The following is a 22,866-nucleotide window of genomic DNA, read 5'->3' as shown; positions in this document are numbered from 1 at the left end:
AATCCTAGGTGAATTCTCTTGGTGAAACTGCCCAGCGTCTGATTCAGTCACATCCAGAATCTGCTGAAGATCTCCAAGAAAAATGCACTGAGTTGAATCAGGCTTGGAACAGTCTGGGAAAGCGTGCTGACCAGCGCAAGGAGAAGCTCGGAGATTCTCATGACCTGCAGCGTTTCCTCAGTGACTTCAGGTAGTGATGGATTCTCCCTCTCAATTGGTTTATTATTAGTGAAGTATATGTGGCTTATTATTCCACAGGAATACTTCAGGGAAGGGTTCAGGAAAGGATAGTTCTCCCCGCTGTGACTTATTTCAGTGGAGGGAGGGAAAAAAATCCCTGTTACTGTGTGTTCACAGGGACCTCATGTCTTGGATCAATGGCATCCGGGGTCTGGTCTCCTCAGATGAACTTGCCAAGGATGTGACTGGAGCTGAAGCTTTATTGGAAAGGCACCAGGTATGTGAAAGATAAGTGTATCATAAACATCAACAAATGTTCCTTTTTTCTGACACTTTCCAATTACACTTTAAAAAATACCTGTTCCAGCTCTGGTTATTGAGCAGCACATCTCTGCCCCTTACAGGAACACCGCACAGAAATAGATGCAAGAGCTGGCACTTTCCAGGCATTTGAGCAGTTTGGACAACAACTTCTAGCCCATGGACACTATGCCAGCCCAGAGATCAAGGAAAAACTGGATATTCTGGACCAAGAACGGACAGACCTGGAGAAGGCCTGGGTTCAGCGCAGAATGATGCTGGACCAGTGCCTGGAACTACAGGTACTCTGCTACAGCTTGGATAAGAAAAAGAATTCCTCTTTTTAATAAAAAGTTTATCATTTCATGGTGATAACAGTGCTCTTGATCTGTCTTGCTCATGCTTTGGATTTTTTTCTCCCCAGTTGTTTCATCGGGACTGTGAACAAGCTGAAAACTGGATGGCTGCCCGGGAGGCTTTCCTAAATACAGAGGATAAAGGAGACTCCTTAGACAGTGTGGAGGCACTTATCAAGAAACATGAAGATTTTGATAAAGCAATCAATGTCCAGGTGAGTAGTGTAGCTGAAATTAGGGGGAAACAGTTTCATTTTTCTCATGTGAATTATCAGCAAAAGGAGATCCTGCCATATATGGCTTCTAATGATCAGTTCTGAATACTCAGCCATGTGGAATTTGCTGTAGAAGTTTAGAAGCAGCTTACACAGATCAGAATGTATTTCACTGCCTGCAGACAGTGTAGAAATAGTGGTAAGTATTTGTGTAAATTTACTGATTTGAAATTACTTTTTCCCTTTATTTGTGACAGAAAAGGGTATATTTCCAGTTTCTCTATATTTCCAATAGCAGAAAGCTGCCTAGATTTATTGAGAGATCATACTGCTGAAGTTCTTAGCCCAAAAGATCCTTTTTTCCTAAATGCCACAGGTGAAAAGTGTTCTAATTTGAACTTTGCAGTCCTGTAGAAGATGGACTTCCTTCATAGGGTCCCAGTAATATAAATTTAAAGAAGATACAAAGGCTTGTTCTGTTCCAGACACTGCTCATTATTTGACTTTAGGGAACAACAGTTCTAATTCATGGTTTCTGGTTTGAATAGGAAGAGAAAATTGCTGTCCTGCAGTCCTTTGCTGACCAGCTGATTGCTGCAGATCATTATGCCAAGGGAGTCATCGCCAGCAGACGCAACGAGGTCCTGGACAGGTCAGTGCTGCCCTGGGAGGAGAAGGCAGATGACTGGAAATCCTCTTTAGGGATGTTCTGTAGCTGTTGAAGGTGATGCCTCATGTGGCTCTAGTGTTTTGTTCATTGTATGTGTCAAATTACTGCAGGTGGCTTCGTCTGAAAGCTCAAATGATTGAGAAGAGATCGAAGCTGGGAGAGTCTCAGACCCTCCAGCAGTTCAGTCGTGATGTGGATGAAATAGAAGCCTGGATCAGTGAAAAGCTTCAGACTGCAAGTGATGAGTCCTATAAGGATCCCACAAATATCCAGGTGAATGTGGTTCTTGACTTAAAAATCAGAATATCATTGTTAACTTTGCAAGGCCTCGTCTGGTTTGAAAGTCCATGCTCAGGAATTCTTCTTCAGAGATGACAGAATAGTGTCCAATTAAGTTGGACATGTTCTCCTTTTAACAAGGAGAAAATGAAAGTTACATTATGCATGAAAGGAGACCCAAAATAGGACTTGGTTAGTAATTATTCATGCCTATAATTAATTATTCATGCATATAGTTAATAAGATATGTGGTATCTGCCTCAGAAAGTTTCCTAAAGAAACCCAAGTGGCTGTTCTCTCTCCCATCATCTAGACAATAAAATAAGGAAATTGAATTCTTGGGTCTCAATTCTTTTATATTATAAAATGTGAAATCTCATTTATTTTTCACTATTAAGGAATAAAGTTACCTCTTATTTTTTAATTCTAGTTAGTGAAGTAGTATGAATGCACTGAACTACTTCTCTCAATCTGTTTTATAGCTTTCCAAACTGCTGGTAAGTAGTTTGGACTAGCCCTGGTATGTGAATTTATTTTCTCTGTATAAGCTTTTATGTAAGCCCAAGCTCTGGTTGCTGCTCCATCCATCAGTTCATGCAATCTCATTTTCTGTTAGTTCTTGACCTCCATCCAGGTACAGCTGTTGATCCTCGTCCTATGGGTGTGGCTTTTTTGTTAATTCCTATTCAGTGTCATTTATTTATGTATTTGTTTTGCAGGTGTTCTGCATGACCTGTTTAATTTATGCTGCATTAATGATGTAGTTTAGGCTTTTTTAGGAGTTAGCCCATAGGAAAATGGGGTTCTATCCCCCTTTTTGAGAAATTTGGCTGTTCGGTCATCACTTGTGATGATTTAACACAGGCCATAATGCCAAATCCATGAGCTTGTTTGTAGAATCAAATGCTGGAAATGGAGGATTCAGTAAAGGATAGATCTTGATTGGCTTAGTTCTTCCAATAGCATAGAAGGGAGTAAGACAGAAAGAACACTCCAGAAAAAGAGGTGTACCAGATGGAAAGCTGACAGCATTTGTAGAATCCAAGAAGTGGAGTAAAATGAGGATATGTGGAGGGAGAAGATAGAACAAAGAAAAGGAAAGCTAATGAGTAAGAAATGAAAGAATCATTTGTCACTTCAGAGTGTGGTACATTAAATTACTACTTTTTAGTTGGAAAAAAAAAATATTTTAAACTAGAAAGGTTTGTCTGCAATTTGTTTGTCATGGTAATTATATGGAGATAGGCAATTGGCAGCTTTTAAATTGAATTTTCCAAATTGGTAGATCTAGCTTTGAAGGATATGCTTTTATAATCTCAGGATTTGAGTTCCCAAAATGAAGCAGTTCATGCAGAATTTCTCATACCAGCACTATAGTATTTTTCCTCTTTTATTTTTGATCTAACATTTCCTTTCATTCCATTCTCTAGGATACTCTCTACCCATGTCCAATGTCACTAGCATTTCCAGTTTATACTTGCAAATTCTGTCTTGTCACTGTTGTGTTCTTGTCATATTCCTGGTGGGTGGATGGATCATGGATACATGAGAGCTGCACACTCCTTCCCACACCAAGGCTCCTTTTGTTCTCATGGTGCTCTCAACTTAGCACAGAAAAATTTTTACCAAATAATTCAGTTAAGTTTTTATAGAAGTTTTTGGCTGTTAATGAGTATTTATCTATCTATATATAATGGGCCTCTGTATGACTAATATCACAACTGTGCAGAAAGCAGATAAGCTGGAGCAGTGATTTCTGTTAATTAACTATAGATTAGGAAGGAAAGTAGGAATTTGTGCAATTACTGTAGGAGTAAGGATGATCTGCTCTACTCAGGGTATGTGTAATTGCTGCTTTTCCAAGGGGTGCATTGAAAACTAGGAATCTTTACTGCAGTAGCAGCTCAGCTCAGTGTAGGCAAGTTTGCATTGACACCTTTGAAATGCAGAACATGCTGCCAGAGCTCTGTGTATCAGCTCAGCCACAGTTTTGCCAGGTCAAAACCTGGCAGTTACTGAGGAAATGAGTAACCACTGGAGCAAGCAGTAAAAACCGTACCCAGAGAGAACTTCTTCAGCTCAGCCCGTGCACAAAGCTGATGACAACCCATGAGAACAATGGAGGAGCCCTTTGTGCAGGGCCTGATGGTGTTGGGTTCGTCCTTGCAGAGCAAACACCAGAAGCACCAGGCCTTTGAAGCTGAGCTCCACGCCAACGCCGACCGCATCCGCGGCGTCATCGACATGGGCAACTCCCTCATCGAGAGGGGCGCGTGCGCCGGCAGCGAGGACGCCGTCAAGGTGGGCACCTTCAAGTCTTGCTTGGCTTTGCTTCCAGCAGTGTCTGGGGAACTGAGGCAGGACAGTGTCCCTCTACAACAAATCTTGCTTTACAGAAGCTTTTGTATTTCATCTACACTGAGTAAATCGGGTGAATCATTCTGCTTCGGTCTCAAGGAGGATAAATTTTCTGATCCTCTGACTGAGGTGTAAATTATAGCTGGGCAATGTGAAATAGTGACTCTAACTTGCATATCTGGAATCAACAGCCCAACTTCCACCATGTTCTGGTTTTGCATTGATCAGAACTTTTCTCATGTTTCATTTGTGACATTTATTTATCTTTCCCACTTTTTGACAGGCACGCCTGGTTGCCCTGGCTGACCAGTGGCAATTCCTGGTACAGAAATCAGCAGAGAAGAGTCAGAAACTGAAAGAAGCTAATAAGCAACAGAATTTCAATACTGGAATCAAGGACTTTGACTTTTGGCTTTCAGAGGTAATAAGATGAGAATTAATTACTTGCAAAGCATCTTTTTTTTTGTTTTTATTACCTTTGCTGATGTTAGGTTTTGTGGAGCACTGTTTACCTTTGAGCAAGTCTAAGTTTTCTTAGAAAAGAAAACTTTATTGCTAGTAAAATTCTTGTGTATTTGTTCATGTTATTATTTACAAACAGTAAGGTGAGAAGAAGCAAATTTGCATGGAATCTTTTAGGTATTAAACAGGTGACAAGATAAAGGTTTAGTAGAAAAGTGAGAAGCAATTTGCATGGTTTTAAAGCATTATAGTTTCAAGGAGTTTGTGAAACACAATTTGTTTTTCTTCATTCCACGTTTCCTTCTCCATTCCCAGGTGGAGGCTTTGTTGGCATCTGAAGACTATGGGAAGGACTTGGCATCTGTTAACAATCTTCTGAAAAAACACCAGTTACTGGAAGCAGATATATCTGCACATGAGGTATTACTTTCCCTTCTGGTTTGGAATATAAATCATAGTCATAAACAAATTCTGTAGGTACAGCTCCTGATACCTGTTACAGTCACAGACTTGTCAAAATGTGGTTTTTAACAAAACCTGTGACTGCGAGTCAGATTCTGATTTTCATCCTGACTTAACGAGCACAGAAACGAGCTCTGAGCAATCCCTGCTCTCTCCCACCCCGTGTCCAGGACCGCCTGAAGGACCTGAACAGCCAGGCTGACAGTCTGATGACCAGCAGTGCCTTTGACACGTCCCAAGTGAAGGACAAACGCGAGACCATCAACGGGCGCTTCCAGCGCATCAAGGGCATGGCCAGCGCCCGCCGCGCCAAGCTCAACGAGAGCCACCGCCTGCACCAGTTCTTCCGTGACATGGATGACGAGGAGTCCTGGATCAAGTGGGTGTTTGGGAAGTTCTGGGCTTGCCAATGTCACTCATACCCTTTAGTGTGGCTTTAGAGCTGCCTTCCAATAACTGTGCATCTATAGGAGATCGCCTTTGCTGCCATTCCAGAAAAACTGTTTTGGGTGTAGTTTCTTATCTGCAGTTTTCTTTGGTCAAATTCCAGTAAGCAGAAAAACACTGTTTAGGTTTGGACATTTAATTCTAGTCTTTTTTGGGAAAGCTCCTACCAAAAATTCAAACCTTTTTCAGTTTCAAGTACTTTTTTGATTCTAGCCAGTTGTTGTAATTAATGAAATGGTCTTTCCACATTGGTGTTAGTACCTCAGGAAGAGGGAAAGACATGAGGCTGATAGAAATAATTGGAATTAGAGAACTTCTTTTGTCATGCTTTTAAAACAAAATTTAGACAATTTTATAAAAGACATCTATATTTTTGAAAAGAAAACAGTATAGAGGAATTCTGTCCTTCAAAGACAAATGATGGGCCCTCTGTCACCTTCTTTCCCTCACCCAGGAATGTGCTTCCAAGAGCCAATTGCTGTTTGCTAGTAACTTGGTACACAACTTTTAACATCCAAGATCTCTTCATATTTTATCTTTCGCTCCTCTCTGTTGAATTTAGAGAGAAGAAGCTGTTGGTTAGCTCAGAGGACTATGGCAGAGACCTGACTGGCGTGCAGAATCTGAGGAAGAAACACAAGCGCTTAGAAGCAGAATTAGCTGCCCACGAACCTGCTATCCAGGTAAATGCCTCTCCCATGACAGATTTTTCTATAAGCAGCACCCTTCTTGATTGTGGAAGAGATGAAAGCCAGCAGGAGTTTTGCTGGACCCCAAACAATGCACATAAGGTGATGTTCCAATAACTGTTTCTCTGCAGGGTGTTCTGGACACAGGCAAGAAGCTTTCAGATGACAACACAATTGGAAAGGAGGAGATACAGCAGAGACTGGCTCAGTTTGTGGATCACTGGAAAGAGTTAAAACAGTTGGCAGCTGCTAGGTATGGATTTCTGTAAAATTCACTATTAATTCAAAGATACATGGACTCATAATTATCAGATTTACAGAATTTCAGGGTATGGGTTATTAGGAATATGACATAACAGCATCTATCACTGATCATAGACTCTACAAGACAATTGATAGTGTTCCTCAGAGGAAACATGAGCCTCTTTTTGAGGTGTATGTTGTGTTTAGCCTTTTCTTGCACCAGTTGGAAACCACAGACTTGCAATCAGCTGGATTTAATTCACTACCAGGAGATTTTTCCTGATTAGAAACTGTTGGGAGAGAGTTTGCTTCAGTCCTTTGGCTGCTTCAGGCTTTGTAGTCCAAGGAATTCCTAGAGCTCCAGCCACGGCTGCTGCTGGAGGAGTGAAGTGTGAGTGATAGGGTTCAGGCTCTGTACATTGTTTTTATATCTTATATCTCAGTGCCATAAAGCAGCACTGACTAGTTTTACTTTCCCCACACAGGGGTCAGCGCCTGGAGGAGTCTCTGGAGTATCAGCAGTTTGTAGCAAATGTTGAGGAAGAAGAAGCCTGGATCAATGAGAAAATGACACTGGTAGCCAGTGAGGATTATGGGGACACTCTTGCTGCTATCCAGGTATGGAGGAAGTTGTCAGCACTTTATTGTTGCATTATTGTTGGTTAAAGCATAATAAACCTTTTCTTTAACTGTCTTTACAATTTAGAGGTCATTGGTGGTTCCTTTTGAAGGCCTTTTTGTAAAAAAAAAGTAAAATTCACTTTATAAAAGCATCCCAATCATGTTATTTCCTGTAGAAATTACTTGCAGTTTGATGTAGTTTTGCATCTTTTGACCTCTTGATTTGAAGTCAGTCTCAGTTTCCTTTTGTCCACAGAAAACCAGTAAGTTGTGCTAACCAGCAAAGATTAATTTTTGACAGAAAAACTTTATGCTGATTTATAAAATTAATTACTTTTTAATAAATGGTGAGAAATAATTTTTAGAAATGCCTGTGTCTTGTATTTGCAGGGCTTGCTGAAGAAGCATGAGGCATTTGAGACTGACTTTACCGTCCACAAGGACAGAGTGAATGATGTCTGTGCTAATGGAGAGGATCTCATTAAAAAGGTGAGCTTGAACTAGTAAAGAGAAACCTTCAAAGGCTCCCCAGGACATCTTCATGTTCAGTAGACTTGATCTTCTCTGTCATGTCTTTGAAAAGAGCTCTTAATTTTTGTGGCTGAATAAGCTGTTGGTGTTTTGCTTTCAAAGTTCTTTCTGAGACAGTATCTTTCAGCTGAAGTCCTTGCTCTGTCATCAGCATTATGAATGCCTCAGATGACTTTAACATCATACAGCATGTCTATTTTTTTTTTCCTCCCTGTCACATAGAACAATCACCACGAGGCGAACATCACTGCCAAGATGAAGGGGCTCAGAGGCAAGGTGTCAGATCTGGAGAAAGCAGCAGCTCAGAGGAAAGCCAAATTGGATGAGAACTCAGCCTTCCTCCAGTTCAACTGGAAAGCAGATGTGGTGGAGTCGTGGATAGGTATGTTCTGGACTGGAGTACAATATCTGGTCATAAACCTTAAACTCCTTAATTCCAAAGGTCTCCAGTAGCTTCTCATGTGCTATTGTAATAAGCAGACCTAAGCCTGGAGTAATCAGCAGTGCTGTCCCTGCTTTGCTTTTGTAGTAACCTGATCTGGAACAGGGGGAATGTTTGAGATGGAGAAATGACACTTCTGCAAAATTTGTTCCATTTTCCAGGGGAGAAAGAAAACAGTCTGAAGACAGATGATTATGGACGTGACCTCTCTTCAGTGCAAACCTTGCTCACCAAACAGGTCAGTGCTGATGCTGCTGCCACTCTGCGAGGGAAGCACCAGCTGAACTCTTGTGAACACACAAGAATCAGTGTTTGATATACATGCAGGGTATTGGACAGGCTAAAGAAAAACACAATCTAAAATACCTTTTGTTCTTTTAATGCTTCAGGAAACATTTGATGCTGGACTGCAGGCTTTCCAGCAGGAGGGAATTGCAAACATCACTGCTCTGAAAGACCAGCTGCTTGCAGCCAAGCACATCCAGTCCAAGGCCATTGAAGCCCGGCATGCTTCCTTGATGAAACGCTGGAATCAGCTCCTGGCTAATTCTGCTACCAGGAAAAAGAAACTCTTGGAGGCTCAAGAGCACTTCAGAAAGGTGAGTGGCCAATCATGGGGCTACAACAATGTAATTGTGCACTTGATAAAAAATACACACTTGCAACTTCTGTAGCTTGTTCGTGTTTTTGCAACTAATGATTTTGGAGGTCCTGGAGAGTCAACGTAAGAATTTCTCAGATGCTTGCAAAGCAAATTCTTGCATGTTAATTCCAGATGAGCTCACACAGAATATTTCCATTACTGAACAACTATATTTTTTCTCTTTTCAAGGTTGAGGATCTCTTCCTGACTTTTGCGAAGAAGGCCTCTGCCTTCAACAGCTGGTTTGAGAATGCTGAGGAGGACCTGACAGATCCTGTGCGCTGCAACTCACTTGAGGAAATCAAAGCCCTGAGAGAAGCTCATGACGCTTTCCGTTCCTCCCTAAGTTCTGCCCAAGCTGATTTCAACCAGCTGGCAGAGCTTGATCGCCAGATCAAGAGCTTCCGTGTGGCCTCCAACCCCTACACTTGGTTCACTATGGAGGCTCTTGAAGAAACCTGGAGGAATCTGCAGAAAATTATCAAGGCAAGTCAGTGAGGGAAAGATTCTCTTCATAGTTTACGACCTTTCAGTTGTTCCTGGAAGTTGTTCTCTGAGATAATGGGTACAAGAGTTTGTCACCATAATACAGTCAAAATATCTCCAAATTCATGAGCAGAGAAAAATTGCCGTTAACTATCAACTTGTGCTATTGTCAGTTGTTCTCACTGTTTTCCATTTGTGGCTCTCCCAAAGGCAAACTGCATGTGTCTCACCTCCTAATTGTAATAGGAGTTTAACTTCTCTGCTATGCAGTGAAGCAACTGCTGGTTCAATTCCTGTTCTCAGGACTTCAGTTCTGAATTATCACCTGAAATGCTTTTCTCTACATATCCAGGACACCGAGAATTCAATCTTGTTTTGGGGCTTAGAACTGTGTTGGGATGCAGCTTTTAGTTTTTGCTTTCTGTTACAGGATGAGACCAATCCCTTTATTTCTCTGAAATTACTGTTGTTCATTTCTCAGGAACGTGAACTGGAGCTACAGAAGGAACAGCGAAGGCAGGAAGAAAATGACAAACTGCGTCAGGAATTTGCTCAGCATGCCAATGCCTTCCATCAGTGGATTCAGGAAACCAGGTATAGTTTGTCTTTCCAGGACCTGCCCTGGGAGAATTCCTTAGGTAGTATTTGTGTGCATCCTCCACCTCTTTGGACTGTCATCCTACTGAAAAACAGCTCATCAGGACTTCTCCATTCCCTGCACTTGGGATTTGAGCGAGGCCCCATTAGCTACAGGGGAAAGGAAAGCCCTGAAACACCAGACTTTAAAAATGTTCCTATTTCTGAATTAATTTTCCTGCAGTAATTCCAGTTATCCAGGACTTTGTTTTTCTCCAGTTATTCCTGAACTAGGCTGCAGCACAGCTGGGGAGGTGGAGTACAAATGGCTCCAAGCAGAGTCTGAAGTGCCAGTGGTGTTTCTGTTAATGCCCCTTTTGTATTGAGTAGTGTATTGGCAATCTTACTGGAGTTCAAATACAGAAAGAAGATGTGAAAAGAGCTTAAAACTTCATAATTGTTTCCCTGGGCTACTGTCTAGCAATAATGTTCTCTAAGGAGAGGGAGTAAAGATTTAACAACTGTGTTAGAAATAAAAAGTCTCAAGGTTGAGCATTGCAGGTGCCTGTGCCCAGTCAGTGCTGTCAGCAGCTCTGACAGGTTCTGGTTGGGGGTCAGAGGAGGTGAGTTCTGTTCCATGTAACCCTGTGATTCTCTGTCTGTGTGTTTACAAATAGTTCTGTATGTGTCTTCATGAAATAATGAAATATAAATATGATTTTTAACTTTTTGATGTTTGCTTCCCACCCGAATCTCTATCCTTCTCTTACTGTCTTGTCTCTGTCCTGCTGCCTGATGTTTGGATCTTCACATTCTACAGGACTTACCTGCTAGATGGGTTAGTATTGAATTTTATATCTTTCAAATTTTGTGATGTGTTCTGCTCTGTGTGTTTTCTCCTGTCAGTACATGGCTTGTGAAAGCTCTGCTCAAACCCCTCTTATTTGAAAAGAGCAACCTTTTGCTGACATGCACAGACACAGGAAACTAGATTTTGGAGTAGTTAACTATAAATCAATAGAAACATAACAATTTCCTAGTCAAAAGCAGAACTACAACAGGCAGCCACAGGCACACCATGGAATTCCTAACTTCTGCTCTTGCTTTCTTTGAGGGCTTGCACAGGAAAAGGCCCTTAATTTAAGAAGATAGGTGAGAGTGTAGCTGCTTTCCAAAGGCAGGATATTCTGACATTTCTAGTTTTTCAGCTTAAGAGACTTGCTTAGTGAAATAAAACATTTGACCATAACTGTTCTGAGAACAATGAAATCCCCAAAGTATTGACTGGTTTTGATAAGAAGGGAAGATTCTTACAGCATTTTGCTGAAGTTACACATCTTAAAATCCTGTAGTTTGCAAATATGAACTGCCCATTTTTCGTCTGCTGCAGAACCATGCCCCACACAGATTTTAGCCTTGACAGGAGAAATCTTCCAACACAAATCCAATAAGCTGTTGGAGTTTGCCAGCAGTTTTAAGCCTACTCTGTGTCCACAGCAATGATTCCTGATGAGGATGTGTGCTGGCCATTTGTCTGGAAGTGGAAAGGAAATAATAAGATCTTTAAGTGTTTTCATATTACCAAGGCCTCTGCAAATGTGTCTGTCTGGCACAGTTAAATTCCTTCAGCAGGATGAATCTCAGCACAGTGGAAGCTTTGTGATAAGATGTGATGTCAAATGCCAGCAGTCTCTGGGCCAGGGCAGAGGCTGTGTGTGTGAGCCTGTGCACAGGGCTGGAGGAGACCAGGGCCCTGCTCCTGAAGAGTGGAATCTTCACAGTTAATTCTGCTGCTTATTTGCTCTGTAATGATCACAGTCTCTTGTGTTCTGCCAGATAAAAATAGTTTGCTGTGGTTTTGTTGTACAGTTTGATGGAATCAAGCAGATTTTCCTGGAATGGATGCTGAATTCCCTGCTCCTTTGTCAAGTAGTGTTGTAGATTAGTTCTGGTATCCAAGAACAAGTGAACAGAAAGGAGCCATTCACTGAAAGACGCAGGGTCAGAGTTAGAGATCCTCATGCCAGGCTCTTTTGTTGAACAAATTACCAGAGGGCTGCTGATATGCCAGGCAGAATTTGTCCCTAATTCTCTGTGAATACATTAAAAAACGTGGACTTAGTTTCAAGAGGCACTGGCTGTGCTTAGCTTGGCTTGGTGAGAGGGAAGGCAGAGCTTCATGGAAATGTCAGAAGAGCTGCTGTGCACACTCCTTGTTTTGCAGCTTGTGTGTGCCCAGCACTGCCTGGGAGGGATGTTCTTCGGGGAAGGGAGTAAGAACAATTTGAAGTTTAGGAAGAAAAATGCTTTTAAACAATCTGTAGATGAGCTAACTACAAAACTTCAGTTTGTCTCTTAGCAAGACTCACTTTTTTGTGACCTACACAAAAATCAACTGTTACTATTTTCATGTATGCGCAAACAGCATTTAAATAACTTTCTCTCATTAAGTACTTGCTTGTGTTTGCTGCAAGGCAGTGCTGGCTTGGAGTGTGGCTCCACTGCAGTGGCCGTGTTTTGGTGTGTTCTTTCCTCTGTTCTTTCTTTCTTTCTTCCTTTTTGGAATTTACTTGGTTTCTTTCCTTTGACTAGCATAGCATATCGTCGTGTCATTCGTGTCTATCAGTATGAAGTTGGGGATGATCTATCTGGAAGGTTTTTTCCTCTTATTTTCTTACCTCACTTTGGTTTTCAAACGCACTCGTTAATTCCAAGGCTCGCTTTCCTTCCAACTAACTTTCACGGCTTAGAGATGCTTGGAGGTTTGTTTCCCCGTTGGTTCTTTCCACGGTTGGTTCCCACCTTCTTGCTCAAGGCTCTGGGCGTGCGCTTCATCTCTAGGCGGGCGTTGAGTCTGAGCCTTAACCCTGTGGTGAGAAACACCCAGATGTTTGGTGCATTTTCATTGCTACAGAGGGATTCAGCACTTGAAATCCCCATTCTCGAGAAGCTCAAAAGCACATGGGTAGACAGAGTCCAGTGGGGATGAAAACCTGGTTTTAGCGACTGAAATTCCAGAGATTCAGGTTTTAGGGACTTTAATGCCCCAGAGTCAGAGGACACCCCACCTGCACAGCACCCAGGCTCACTGTCCATGTGTGGGTCATCCAGTGCGAGCTCTCACCGTACGTGTTGGAAGGACAGAGATTCCCAAACACGGCTGCTTAGAGATTGCTTGGGATCTTGGGGTGGGGAAAAGCAGAATCCAGAGACTGTCCATAGCTAGTCTGTATGAAGGAGATCTTGGAGCCCCTGGCCACTGTGGGGACCTGCATGTAAAGCTCAGGGTGGAAATCACTGGGCAGAGTGGCTGAACCTCAGCTGCTCTGGGTGCAGCATGGAGAGATGGGGTTGGAAAGGCACCTTTCCACCAGGCACTGCTGAGCAGCAGAGGTCTGTAGCTCTCTGCAAGGATTATGCCACATTAAGATTACTTTTCTGCCAAACCAGTAGTTCTCACCATCTTTTTTTACCCTCATTTTCCCCTTTGTAACACACCTTTGTAGAGCTCCTGTACCTGACTGCAAATACAGCCCATCCCCAGTGACTCACCTGCAGTTGGTGTGTGTGGTGTGTGCTGGGCACGGGGCAGGGGGGTGGGACTGCACTAAATTCTAATTCCATGAGGTCCAGTAAAGCGGGTGCTTTGAGTCTGGCATGAAGTGTGGCTGCTGATCACATTGCCTTTCAAATGGGGCTAGAAATTAACTATATATAGAAATAAGAATCAGACAAAATGTACAGTGTCAGTCTGAAATAGGATGAGTTAGAATAAACAAAACACAAAACCAGTGTTTAAATATCTGAAAGGATTTTTCATTTCAAGGAAGGACTGTTAATTTCAAGCCCCACATGCGATTTTTTAATGAGATAAGTGCCTTCTCTCATTGTTGTTCTCTGTTTAGGTCATGTATGGTGGAAGAATCAGGAACGCTGGAGTCACAGCTGGAAGCTACTAAAGTAAGTGATGTGCACCTATGGCTAGAACAGCATTTCCAGCTGGCTTGGGAACACAGGGCAGGAAGGGAAAGGCATGTAATTATGTGGGAAAATCTTAATTGATTTTAGACATTTGGAATACTGAAGAGACCTCTGAGATTATGTATTTACATATCTGATGTCTACTTACATCGCAGGCCATTAAACAACATTAATGTAGTTTTCCAGTTTTTTCCCCCTTTTTGCTAAAAGAGGTGAGGTAGGGCAGAGAGGATACAAAATTTTCAGGCACATTTCCTAATGAGAGGGTTTTTAGTCTCCAGAACTGGTTTGCAAGCCCTGGTTGATAGTGAGCATTAAGATGAGCATTGTTCTGAATCTTATTTCACAAACCACAGTATATGGATGTAAAGTCCTAGGAGAAAAAGAAGAGTATTAGGAGAAAAGAAGAGTATATCTTCTTCCCTGCCAGCCTCTGTTCTAACTCTTTTAAGGCTTTTTGCTTTTTTTTGTTTGTTTGTTTGTTTGTTTGTTTTTTGGGGTTTTTCTTTGGTGCTCCATGATTTCTCTCCTCTTTGCTCCCTTCTCACAGCGCAAGCACCAAGAGATCCGAGCTATGAGGAGCCAGCTGAAGAAGATTGAGGACCTTGGAGCAGCTATGGAAGAAGCACTTATCTTGGACAACAAATACACAGAACACAGCACTGTGGGGCTGGCACAGCAGTGGGACCAGCTGGACCAGCTGGGGATGAGGATGCAACACAACCTGGAACAGCAGATCCAAGCCCGGTACTGCCTGACCCACTTGTGGTTTGAAGTGTCTGACTGGGGGTGGGGAGAAAAGACAGGAACCACAGCTGCCCATGCCTGCAGCCAGCCTTGCATGGTCTGTGCTAAGGTGTCTTCTGTGCTCAGACCAATGGATGCAGTGAGCTTGTACATCCCCACCACCTCCCAGTTCCCTTCAGAGGGATGAAGTGAGCAGTTTTGGAATAGCCCCCATTGGCCATGAGCAGTGGTGGGATCTTAGTGGAACAGTTTTATTTGTGGAATAAGTGTATACAAGTGTTCCCACATGGAGTAGTTGTTTGCTCCTTTGTCCTCACCATGTGGTGCAGCTGCTGGACTTGGTGGACTCAGTACCACAGCTCAGGAACTGCTAATCAGCTTTGCTGCTTCCTTTTCAGAAACACCACTGGAGTCACCGAGGAGGCCCTGAAGGAGTTCAGCATGATGTTCAAGTGAGTGGCAAGGAACACATGCCAGAGGAAGGCTTGGGAGATATTTCTGGCACATGGATGGCTCCTCATGTTTGCAGGATCCATTTATGGCTCCTTTGTTGTCTGCCCCACTTTATGCTGAGCTGCTCCATTCTCTGCCAGAGGGCTCCAGCCCCTGCTGCTGGCAGTGCCAGTGCATTCCAGCTGGGAATACAGCTGGCGTTTTTTTGATGGGGAAGGGGTGATTTTTAAGCAAAGTTAAGAATTTCTCCATATTTTTTCATGTATGCTAGATAGAACTATTTATTAATACAAACTCATTTGTACAGAATAGAGGCTGGTTACAACCTTGATCTAGTTTTCAGCCCACTTTACAGCTCTCAGGACTCAGTAATTGACACACGTGGGTTCTGGTTTTATGTTTTTAGGCACTTTGACAAGGACAAATCTGGACGACTTAATCACCAGGAGTTTAAGTCTTGCTTGCGCTCTCTTGGCTACGATCTGCCCATGGTTGAGGAAGGAGAGCCAGACCCTGAGTTTGAGTCTATTCTTGACACTGTAGATCCCAACAGGTACGTGAGTTGGACCTTTCTATTCTGCAAAATACGTGGAGGTGTTGGCTGGAAGGTCTTTCACAGGCTGAAAGCGGTGGTTGTTTTTACAGTGACTCATGTGAAAGCCTTTAGGAAAGCAAGACTGACATATGTAAAGAAGAAATTCACTTCCAGAGAATGATCTGCATTAAGACTTTCACTCCTTCCAGAACAGTTCCAGCCTCTCTCTGGAGGGCCTGGTAGTGCTGTGCTCTGGGTGCTCACACTGTTTTTTGCTGGCAGGGATGGACACGTCTCGCTGCAGGAGTACATGGCCTTCATGATCAGCCGGGAAACGGAGAATGTGAAATCCAGCGAGGAGATCGAGAGCGCTTTCCGTGCCCTCAGCTCCGAGGGGAAGCCCTATGTGACCAAGGAGGAGCTCTACCAGGTAAGTGCTGGTTGTCAACCCCAAGGAGGAGCATACAAGACTTTTGTTCGTAGATAAAGCCCAGCACTAACGGCTTGGAGGCTCATGTCACTGGGGCTGAGTCAGTTCTTACCCTGCCAGGAGATCCCCTACAGCAAACACAGAAATTGCTGTGACAGTCCTACTCAGTTACTTTCTTGGCTCTATAGAGGAAGAGGAAAAGCTTTAGTTACCAAAGAACTGCTCAAGTTTAATAAAACAAGAGCTACTCAAAGGCCTGGAAAGGGAGTGCATTGTCCTCAGAACTTCCATCATTTGGGAAACTAGATGGGAAATGTTTCTCCAGACAGAAATTCAAAGGAAAACCTTGAGCCTAAGTTTAGACAGTATGAACATCTCCTCCCTCTCACTGCCCTGCCAAGACAGCAAGTTTTTCCTGTCTGAATACCACCAGCTGGCAGGGAAATAGAGAGTTTGTAGTGCTTCCTTGTCCCAGTTACCTGTTCTGTCTTCTGTTTGGTGGGAAGACTCTGGTCAGGCCTTCCAACCCTTAACCAAATAGTGCCAACAGCCAGAGCATTTCCATGCTGGGTGTAGTTGTGCTGCTCTGTTTTGTGCCCTGGGGAATGGGAGGGCTGGCTGACAATGCCCCTTGGCAGCCCCAGAGCCCTCTCACCCCCACGCTGTCTCTCTTTCAGAACCTGACCCGGGAACAGGCTGATTATTGCATCTCTCACATGAAACCCTACATGGATGGCAAGGGCAGGGAACTGCCTTCTGCCTACGACTACATAGAATTTACACGTTCACTCTTTGTGAATTGATCTGAAACACTAGTACCAAAAGATGCAAAGGACATGCTCACGTTTGCTGACTGTAGCTCTGCATGTGTCTCTCTCTTTGTGCTCTACAATAATCAATGTTACTTTATGATATAACCTTAAAGTGCTTAGCTTAAAACTCTTAGGGAAAAGAAACATGTTGCAGTGTGCTTCAATAAAAGTTACTGGTCGAACCCCATCATCTTGTGTTTAATGGTTAAATGCAAATTTAACTGTTATATGGGATCTATTGGTTCAACAACTCCAGCTGTTGGTTACCTGTGTTTTCCAGGCCAACACTGGAACAGGTGAGTGGGGAACTGTTCCTGGAACCAGGGTAGTTACAAGCTTCACACAGCTGTTGTGCTGCTCCCTCAGTCCATGATCTCACTTGCCAGCTGCTCCAGGTGACTCATTTCCCTTGGTCCCTGCTCGATGAAGTCGGAGCTCAGCTGCCAGACTTTGACTGTCCCAGCAGCATCCCCTGCTGCCAGGAGCCGCGTGTGCTTGGTGTTGAATTCCAAACAATACACAGGGCAGTCTTTCAGGGACTGCTTCAGGGACACTGTGGGCTTCTGCATGCTCCTTGCCAGGTCAAACAGGTGCACCTCTCCTGCAGACACAGACATTCATTACAGTTCCATGGCAACAGACATCATATCTAACAGCAGGTGAGTATCTGCTTAGTCTGGCACTGAGAGTTATTTTTAACCTGTTTCCCCACTGATGGGTGTCTAGGCTGTGACAGACAGCTGACATTACTGCAGGCAGCACAGATTTGTTCTGCTGTCAGAAACCTGAAAGCAGATTGCCAAATTCTATGAAATCTCCATTCTTTAACTCAAATGTTTGGGCAATTTTCTAAGGAAAAAGTTTTCATTTTAAACCATTAGTTCTGAAAGTAGATGTTAAAAACAAGCTGGAGATAGATTTAGTCACAGTGATCGTGTTGTGCTGTATTCCTGTGAATGACTGTGGCAACAGATTTAAAGGTACCATTAGAAGTGAAAAATAACTCTGCTGGTTCACCTTGCAAAAGTTAGAAATTACTCCTTTGTAATAATTACACAGTGCAAACAATGGCCACTGCTCTGTGCTTGTGGGATCTGCTAATCAGTATAATCGACTTGACTAATTAATACCCAGAACTCTTAATTTTATGCTCATGAGGAGGCACCTGCAGTTACTTACCTTCCCCAGACGCAGCTGCAAAAACCAGTGGTCGGACTGGAGACCAGCATACACAGAACAGGTATTTCTTTGATAACTGTAGAGCAAAGAGGGGCTGTGTCTGCAACATGGAGTGCAAGTGAATTTGTCCATCGGTCCCACAGCTCAGAAAGAGGTTCCTGGGGGAGGGAGGAAGCAAGAAACAGCTTTTTGTTTTATTGCTAACGATAAAGAACAAAAATCAGTCAAGGAGCATGACCTCGGACAATATTCCTACTTTGTAAAGGTCTGCGTTTCCTAAAGCAGCAATTGCCAGACTGTGCTGTGGGCTGTAGAGATGCAGCTTTGTTACTGCCCTCAATTAAGCTTAATGAGAGCTTGTATTGACCACTGATGGGTTGTGGCCCAGGGCTGCCTGAGAACTGCTGATCCAGAGCTGGGCATTGTTCGAGCTGGGCTTGTCTCATGCAAATTAAATGCAAACCTGATCGGTCAGCATGTTTCACAGAACCGGGGCTTGGGGCCTCCACGGATGGTGGGTGAATTGCTGGCAGACATGGGAGCTTCTCATTTAAATTCTGGCAGCAACTGCTGTCAGAAAAATCTTCAGTAAGGTGTTTAGTGATCTGCCCAAGTGAAGGACTTTTTCATCTCCTTGGCTATAAACTGAGTTTTAATAGTAACTAACAGGATGATCTAAGGAAGGTGCTAATGTTGTTCATGTGCCCACATGCAGCATAGTCCAGCAGGCAGCTTCACCAGAGCCTGTGGATGTTTCTCCTACAACGGGAAGTCCCCAATGCCAAATGACCCTTTTTTGGAACTTGTACACACCCCCGGGGGCTATTTGAAAAATCTGTGCCTACAGCCAGGCAGCGATAGTGTCCCACGTGAAGCACTTGCCTGTGGAAGGGGGAGCAGCTCACGGAGTACACGGGCCCAGCGTGAGGAGAGAAGGCGAATTCCGCCGGTGCCCTGAGCGGGACGGAGCCACCCGGCCACGGGACAGCCCGGGCCTGGGCCAAGGCAGAGCACCTCAGGGAATACCCGCCTTCCACACCCACAATGAACACGTCGGCATCGAAGTGGGAGAAGGACAGCGAGGTCACACCCACGGCTGCCCCTCCCCAGGCCACCTGGGCAAAGAGAGACAGAGCTGCTGTGAGCTGGGCTCCAGAGAGAGGCACATGCAGGGAGAGCCTGCCGGGGACCCAGCAGCACAGCTTTGTGACAGCTGTGTGTTTGTAGCACTGAATCCTTCCTACATAGGGGTTCACATGAATTCACATTACAAGCAAGTTCTCCATCCCTGCAACTTCTCTTTAGTGCATGGCAAAACCTCAGCTGTTGTCAGTCTTCCAAGAATAATTTCCATATGGCAAAGGAGCTGTGGATCGAGGGTGTGCATGTTCAGAAGGGGCTGTTACTGGCCCTTCTTGGAGCAGGGCAAGCTCTGACACTTGGGCTCCACCGTTCAGAGTGTTTTTGTGGAAAGAGCACTCTATGAGCTGCTGAACTCACCTTCTTCAGCCGAGTGCTGCGAGGGACCTGCTGAGCCACAATGGCAAATCCTTCAGCCAAGGCCAGCCGCCCATCCCGCTCCTCCCTCCACACGAGGATCTTCCCATCTGTTGCCACACTCAAGAGCCGGGCGTGGTTTCTGTGCTTGGTGCCAGGTAACCAGCTAACCTGTTCCAAATACCATGAGCTCAGGACAACGGGGACTGTCACAGGTGCCCAGCCCATGCAGCCTGCGGTGACTGGATATACCCAAACACAGGAGCAGAGCCAGGCACCAGCCTGGTACCAAACGAGCTTCTGCTGGGAGCTGACAGAGATGCAAGGAGAGAAATGCATCTGGGTTTTAGGGCTGAATCTCCATTGCAGTTTCTGTGGTTCACCTGCCCTCAGTTTTGGGATGGGTACTTATGGCACTTTCACCCAGCTCCAAACAACAGCACTTTCCTGAATAGCAGATAAGAAAAATACACAGAATGTCCAGAGTCACAAGGCACCAGAAGGGCAAAATCCTTAGGAAGCCAGAATGCATGACATGTTTGTAAATCCCCTTAAAGCATGTGATTTAAGCTTCTGAGGATCAGTGACACTTTCCCATTTGTTTTTAAACCACCCCAAGTGTCATTGGCTGCATCTCCCTTAACAAGTAATTACAGTTTGGGAATTAGTCTGCTTTTCATTTATCCTGGACAGTGAGAAGTTATTTTTTACAAGGTAAGTGTCTGTTCCAAGAGCTAGATTTGAGGGAAAACAGCCAACCAAAAAAGAATATAACTTCTAAAATGTCTGTGAGCTGCCTGGCTGTGGATGGGAACCAAAAGGATGACACCAAGCAGTGGTAGCTCTTACCTACCCCAGCTCTGTGTGCTGTCAGTGTTCTCTATTACCTGATACACTGGGTCAGTGTGGGTGTCATCTGTCATCCCTGTCCTCCAGATCACAGGGTCTTCTGTCCTGCTGGTGTCCCACACTACCAATTCCCCACTGAACAGACCACCTGAAAGGACAAATATCTAAGGTCTGACAGCTCACAACAAATGCACAAATGGAGCAATGGTGGAAACAGACCCGCCAGCCTCAAAGGTTGGGCAGTTCTGTCCAGGGCGCAGCCAGTTCTGGTGTAAGAGAATATTGCTCTGCTGAAATAAGTTTATTCCCTTACAGCCAGGGCTGGATTTCCTTCTGTCACCTCTCCCTGAGAAGGGGATATAAAGGCAGGTGTCACTGAAGAGGCAGCAAGTCCCAGTTCAGATACAACAGTGTACTTATCCATGTTGGTGGGCATTAGCTCCTCAGTTTGAGGAGCTGCAATGCTCCTTTACATTTCCTTTACAGGAAATCTGAGGCTGGACTCAGAGAGAGAAACCAAAGGATCCAGGTTGCAGGAAGAAAGGGTATGTTTCAAGCATGGTCTGGGGTAAGAACAACCCACCAGCTATCAGTGATGGCTGGGAGGGATGGAAAGCCAGGCACATGACAGAACTGGGAACATCCACCACCAGGTCAGGTTGCTGTGAATTCAACCCTCTTCTATCCAGATTCCAGGTACAAACATAGGATTTTTCTGTGCTCCAGTCCCCATCATCCAACCTGAAAAACAAGAAACTATATCTTGCTTTGTGTGTTCCAGAGGATTCCAGTCCAGCAGAGCTCTGAGATTCCCCACTGGTCACCTCAATGTTCTGCTTTGTGTCCCATCATGAAGGAATCATGAGGGGATGAAATTTCTCTGTGGGCTGGTTTATACAGGATATGACAGGGCACATGTCTGTGCTTATAATAAAGTGACAGCCAGTAAATTTTGGGTACAATTTCCCTATTCCAAGATCTACTCTCCATTCAAATAATGGGAACAATCAAAAGGCTGCATATGGAAGGAATTCTGCTGAGGGTACCCACAGACACAGAAACCACATCCTCATCTACAAACAGTTGTAGACTGGGAGAGCAGAAGGAGCAACTAACATACAGGTTTGCCCTGTTTTACTCTTCCCTATGCATTCTCTCACAGATACCCTTTTTGCTGGGGCTTTTAATCTAAAGAAAAAGGGAACATTTGGAAAAAATAATAAGGGCAACAGCAGGGCCAAGAAAGAGGGGGCTGCTACAGACATTAATGGGTTAGATAAATGATTTGTGAAACCCTTATTTCAGAAATCCTTAAACATGTGTTGTTACATGTCCATGAAACCAGGCACATGTGTGAACAGGTGCCAGGTTCATCCAGGGTGCTCAGAGACCACATTAAACATCACGATCTCAGTAAAGATAAAGTGCATTCTCCCAGACCTCACCTACAGATATTTGCAAGTGTATCTGCTCTTTACATTTTTCAAACAGAATCTACCTAGAAACAAATCAGTAAGATCAGGTATCCATTTTCAGAGCAGGGGGAAGGTAGAAGAAATACAAGATAAAATTCAGGACTTGCCTGAGATTTTGTTACTTTGAAGATTAATTATTTAACTTGCATAAGGAGTGTACATAGATATAGATATATATGTCAGTTTATTACTGCAGAGAAAGCAAACATATATAGACCTTGGGTCAGTCTGAGATATCACATCAGCCTCAGCTGCACTCCCAAATCCATCCAGATACTCACCGGCCATAGGAACATGCAATGACAGATCCCGTGGCATTCCATGAAACACTGGTGACCTGCAGGTTTTGATCCTGAGCCTCTGGGTATGACAATGTATGCAAACACAACACCTGGAAGAGATCAAATCCAAACACTGAGGCAACAATCTCTGAACAGAGAGGAATGAGCCACCCCTGATGTAATTGTGTGGTTACAGCGTGGGTGTTCCTCAGTCCAAGAATTTACGTGAAAAGGTTGTTGAATTCCTGTTGGGAAACAAACCCACAACACAACTGCCACTCAAACACCACCTCTCAGAGAGCGCATGGCTCTGGAAGGCTGTGTCTAAGAATTTACAGCAGCTGCCAGGTGTGAGTTTGGCACTCACTGAGCTCCACAAGTTTGAAGATGCCAGTCCCAACATGTACTGTCTGATACAAATTGCTTTCATTCCTAAGCACCATGCACTAAACAAACATAATCTAAGCAGGCAGAGCTGCCAACTCACTGACTGCAACTGTTCCTAGATCCCTGCTAGGCTGGAATGCTCTGAAGGGGCTGAAGAAAAGCCTACAGCAACTGCAGGCTTCCTCCTCTCACTGCTGCTACAGCTCAGTCATCAGCAGGAACAACAGTTTTACTAAGCAAGGAGAAAGCTGAAAAAAACCCCCAAGGTAACCCAGCTAGT

General features: G+C 44.0%; 2 protein-coding genes across 10 annotated transcripts in view; one reads left to right on the top strand and one right to left on the bottom strand.

Moving 5' to 3' along the window:
• Nucleotides 1–17,105, top strand: part of SPTAN1 (spectrin alpha, non-erythrocytic 1) — a 46,182-nt gene extending 29,077 nt beyond the window's left edge. For 4 of the 9 annotated variants that reach the window (XM_062505861.1, XM_062505864.1, XM_062505862.1 and 1 more), the window contains 27 exons: nucleotides 9–190; nucleotides 358–457; nucleotides 585–782; nucleotides 905–1,051; nucleotides 1,600–1,703; nucleotides 1,832–1,994; nucleotides 4,170–4,301; nucleotides 4,642–4,779; nucleotides 5,136–5,240; nucleotides 5,453–5,661; nucleotides 6,292–6,412; nucleotides 6,550–6,671; nucleotides 7,147–7,279; nucleotides 7,673–7,771; nucleotides 8,036–8,195; nucleotides 8,417–8,493; nucleotides 8,645–8,854; nucleotides 9,088–9,384; nucleotides 9,866–9,978; nucleotides 10,781–10,798; nucleotides 12,553–12,615; nucleotides 13,866–13,920; nucleotides 14,492–14,688; nucleotides 15,087–15,140; nucleotides 15,548–15,694; nucleotides 15,959–16,106; nucleotides 16,784–17,105. In XM_062505861.1, coding sequence (XP_062361845.1) covers nucleotides 9–190; nucleotides 358–457; nucleotides 585–782; nucleotides 905–1,051; nucleotides 1,600–1,703; nucleotides 1,832–1,994; nucleotides 4,170–4,301; nucleotides 4,642–4,779; nucleotides 5,136–5,240; nucleotides 5,453–5,661; nucleotides 6,292–6,412; nucleotides 6,550–6,671; nucleotides 7,147–7,279; nucleotides 7,673–7,771; nucleotides 8,036–8,195; nucleotides 8,417–8,493; nucleotides 8,645–8,854; nucleotides 9,088–9,384; nucleotides 9,866–9,978; nucleotides 10,781–10,798; nucleotides 12,553–12,615; nucleotides 13,866–13,920; nucleotides 14,492–14,688; nucleotides 15,087–15,140; nucleotides 15,548–15,694; nucleotides 15,959–16,106; nucleotides 16,784–16,909 — 3,618 coding nt within the window. In that variant the 3' untranslated portion in view covers nucleotides 16,910–17,105. Of the gene's footprint in view, nucleotides 1–8; nucleotides 191–357; nucleotides 458–584; nucleotides 783–904; nucleotides 1,052–1,599; nucleotides 1,704–1,831; nucleotides 1,995–2,482; nucleotides 2,498–4,169; nucleotides 4,302–4,641; nucleotides 4,780–5,135; nucleotides 5,241–5,452; nucleotides 5,662–6,291; nucleotides 6,413–6,549; nucleotides 6,672–7,146; nucleotides 7,280–7,672; nucleotides 7,772–8,035; nucleotides 8,196–8,416; nucleotides 8,494–8,644; nucleotides 8,855–9,087; nucleotides 9,385–9,865; nucleotides 9,979–10,780; nucleotides 10,799–12,552; nucleotides 12,616–13,865; nucleotides 13,921–14,491; nucleotides 14,689–15,086; nucleotides 15,141–15,547; nucleotides 15,695–15,958; nucleotides 16,107–16,783 lie in introns of all 9 variants that reach the window. The other 5 variants (XM_062505869.1, XM_062505866.1, XM_062505863.1 and 2 more) reach the window with 3 other exon arrangements.
• Nucleotides 17,106–17,280: 175 nt separating this feature from the next.
• The window catches only part of DYNC2I2 (dynein 2 intermediate chain 2), an 18,864-nt gene continuing 13,278 nt past the window's right edge, over nucleotides 17,281–22,866 (bottom strand). Inside the window, 7 exon segments of the mRNA XM_062505938.1 lie at nucleotides 17,281–17,519; nucleotides 18,098–18,255; nucleotides 18,980–19,212; nucleotides 19,598–19,765; nucleotides 20,482–20,591; nucleotides 21,027–21,184; nucleotides 22,200–22,309. Coding sequence (XP_062361922.1) covers nucleotides 17,281–17,519; nucleotides 18,098–18,255; nucleotides 18,980–19,212; nucleotides 19,598–19,765; nucleotides 20,482–20,591; nucleotides 21,027–21,184; nucleotides 22,200–22,309 — 1,176 coding nt within the window.

Source organism: Cinclus cinclus, chromosome 19 (assembly GCF_963662255.1).
Source record: "Cinclus cinclus chromosome 19, bCinCin1.1, whole genome shotgun sequence".
NCBI lineage: Eukaryota > Metazoa > Chordata > Aves > Passeriformes > Cinclidae > Cinclus > Cinclus cinclus.
Note: the sequence above shows the minus strand (reverse complement) of the source record. Positions and strands in the feature narration are given on the sequence as shown.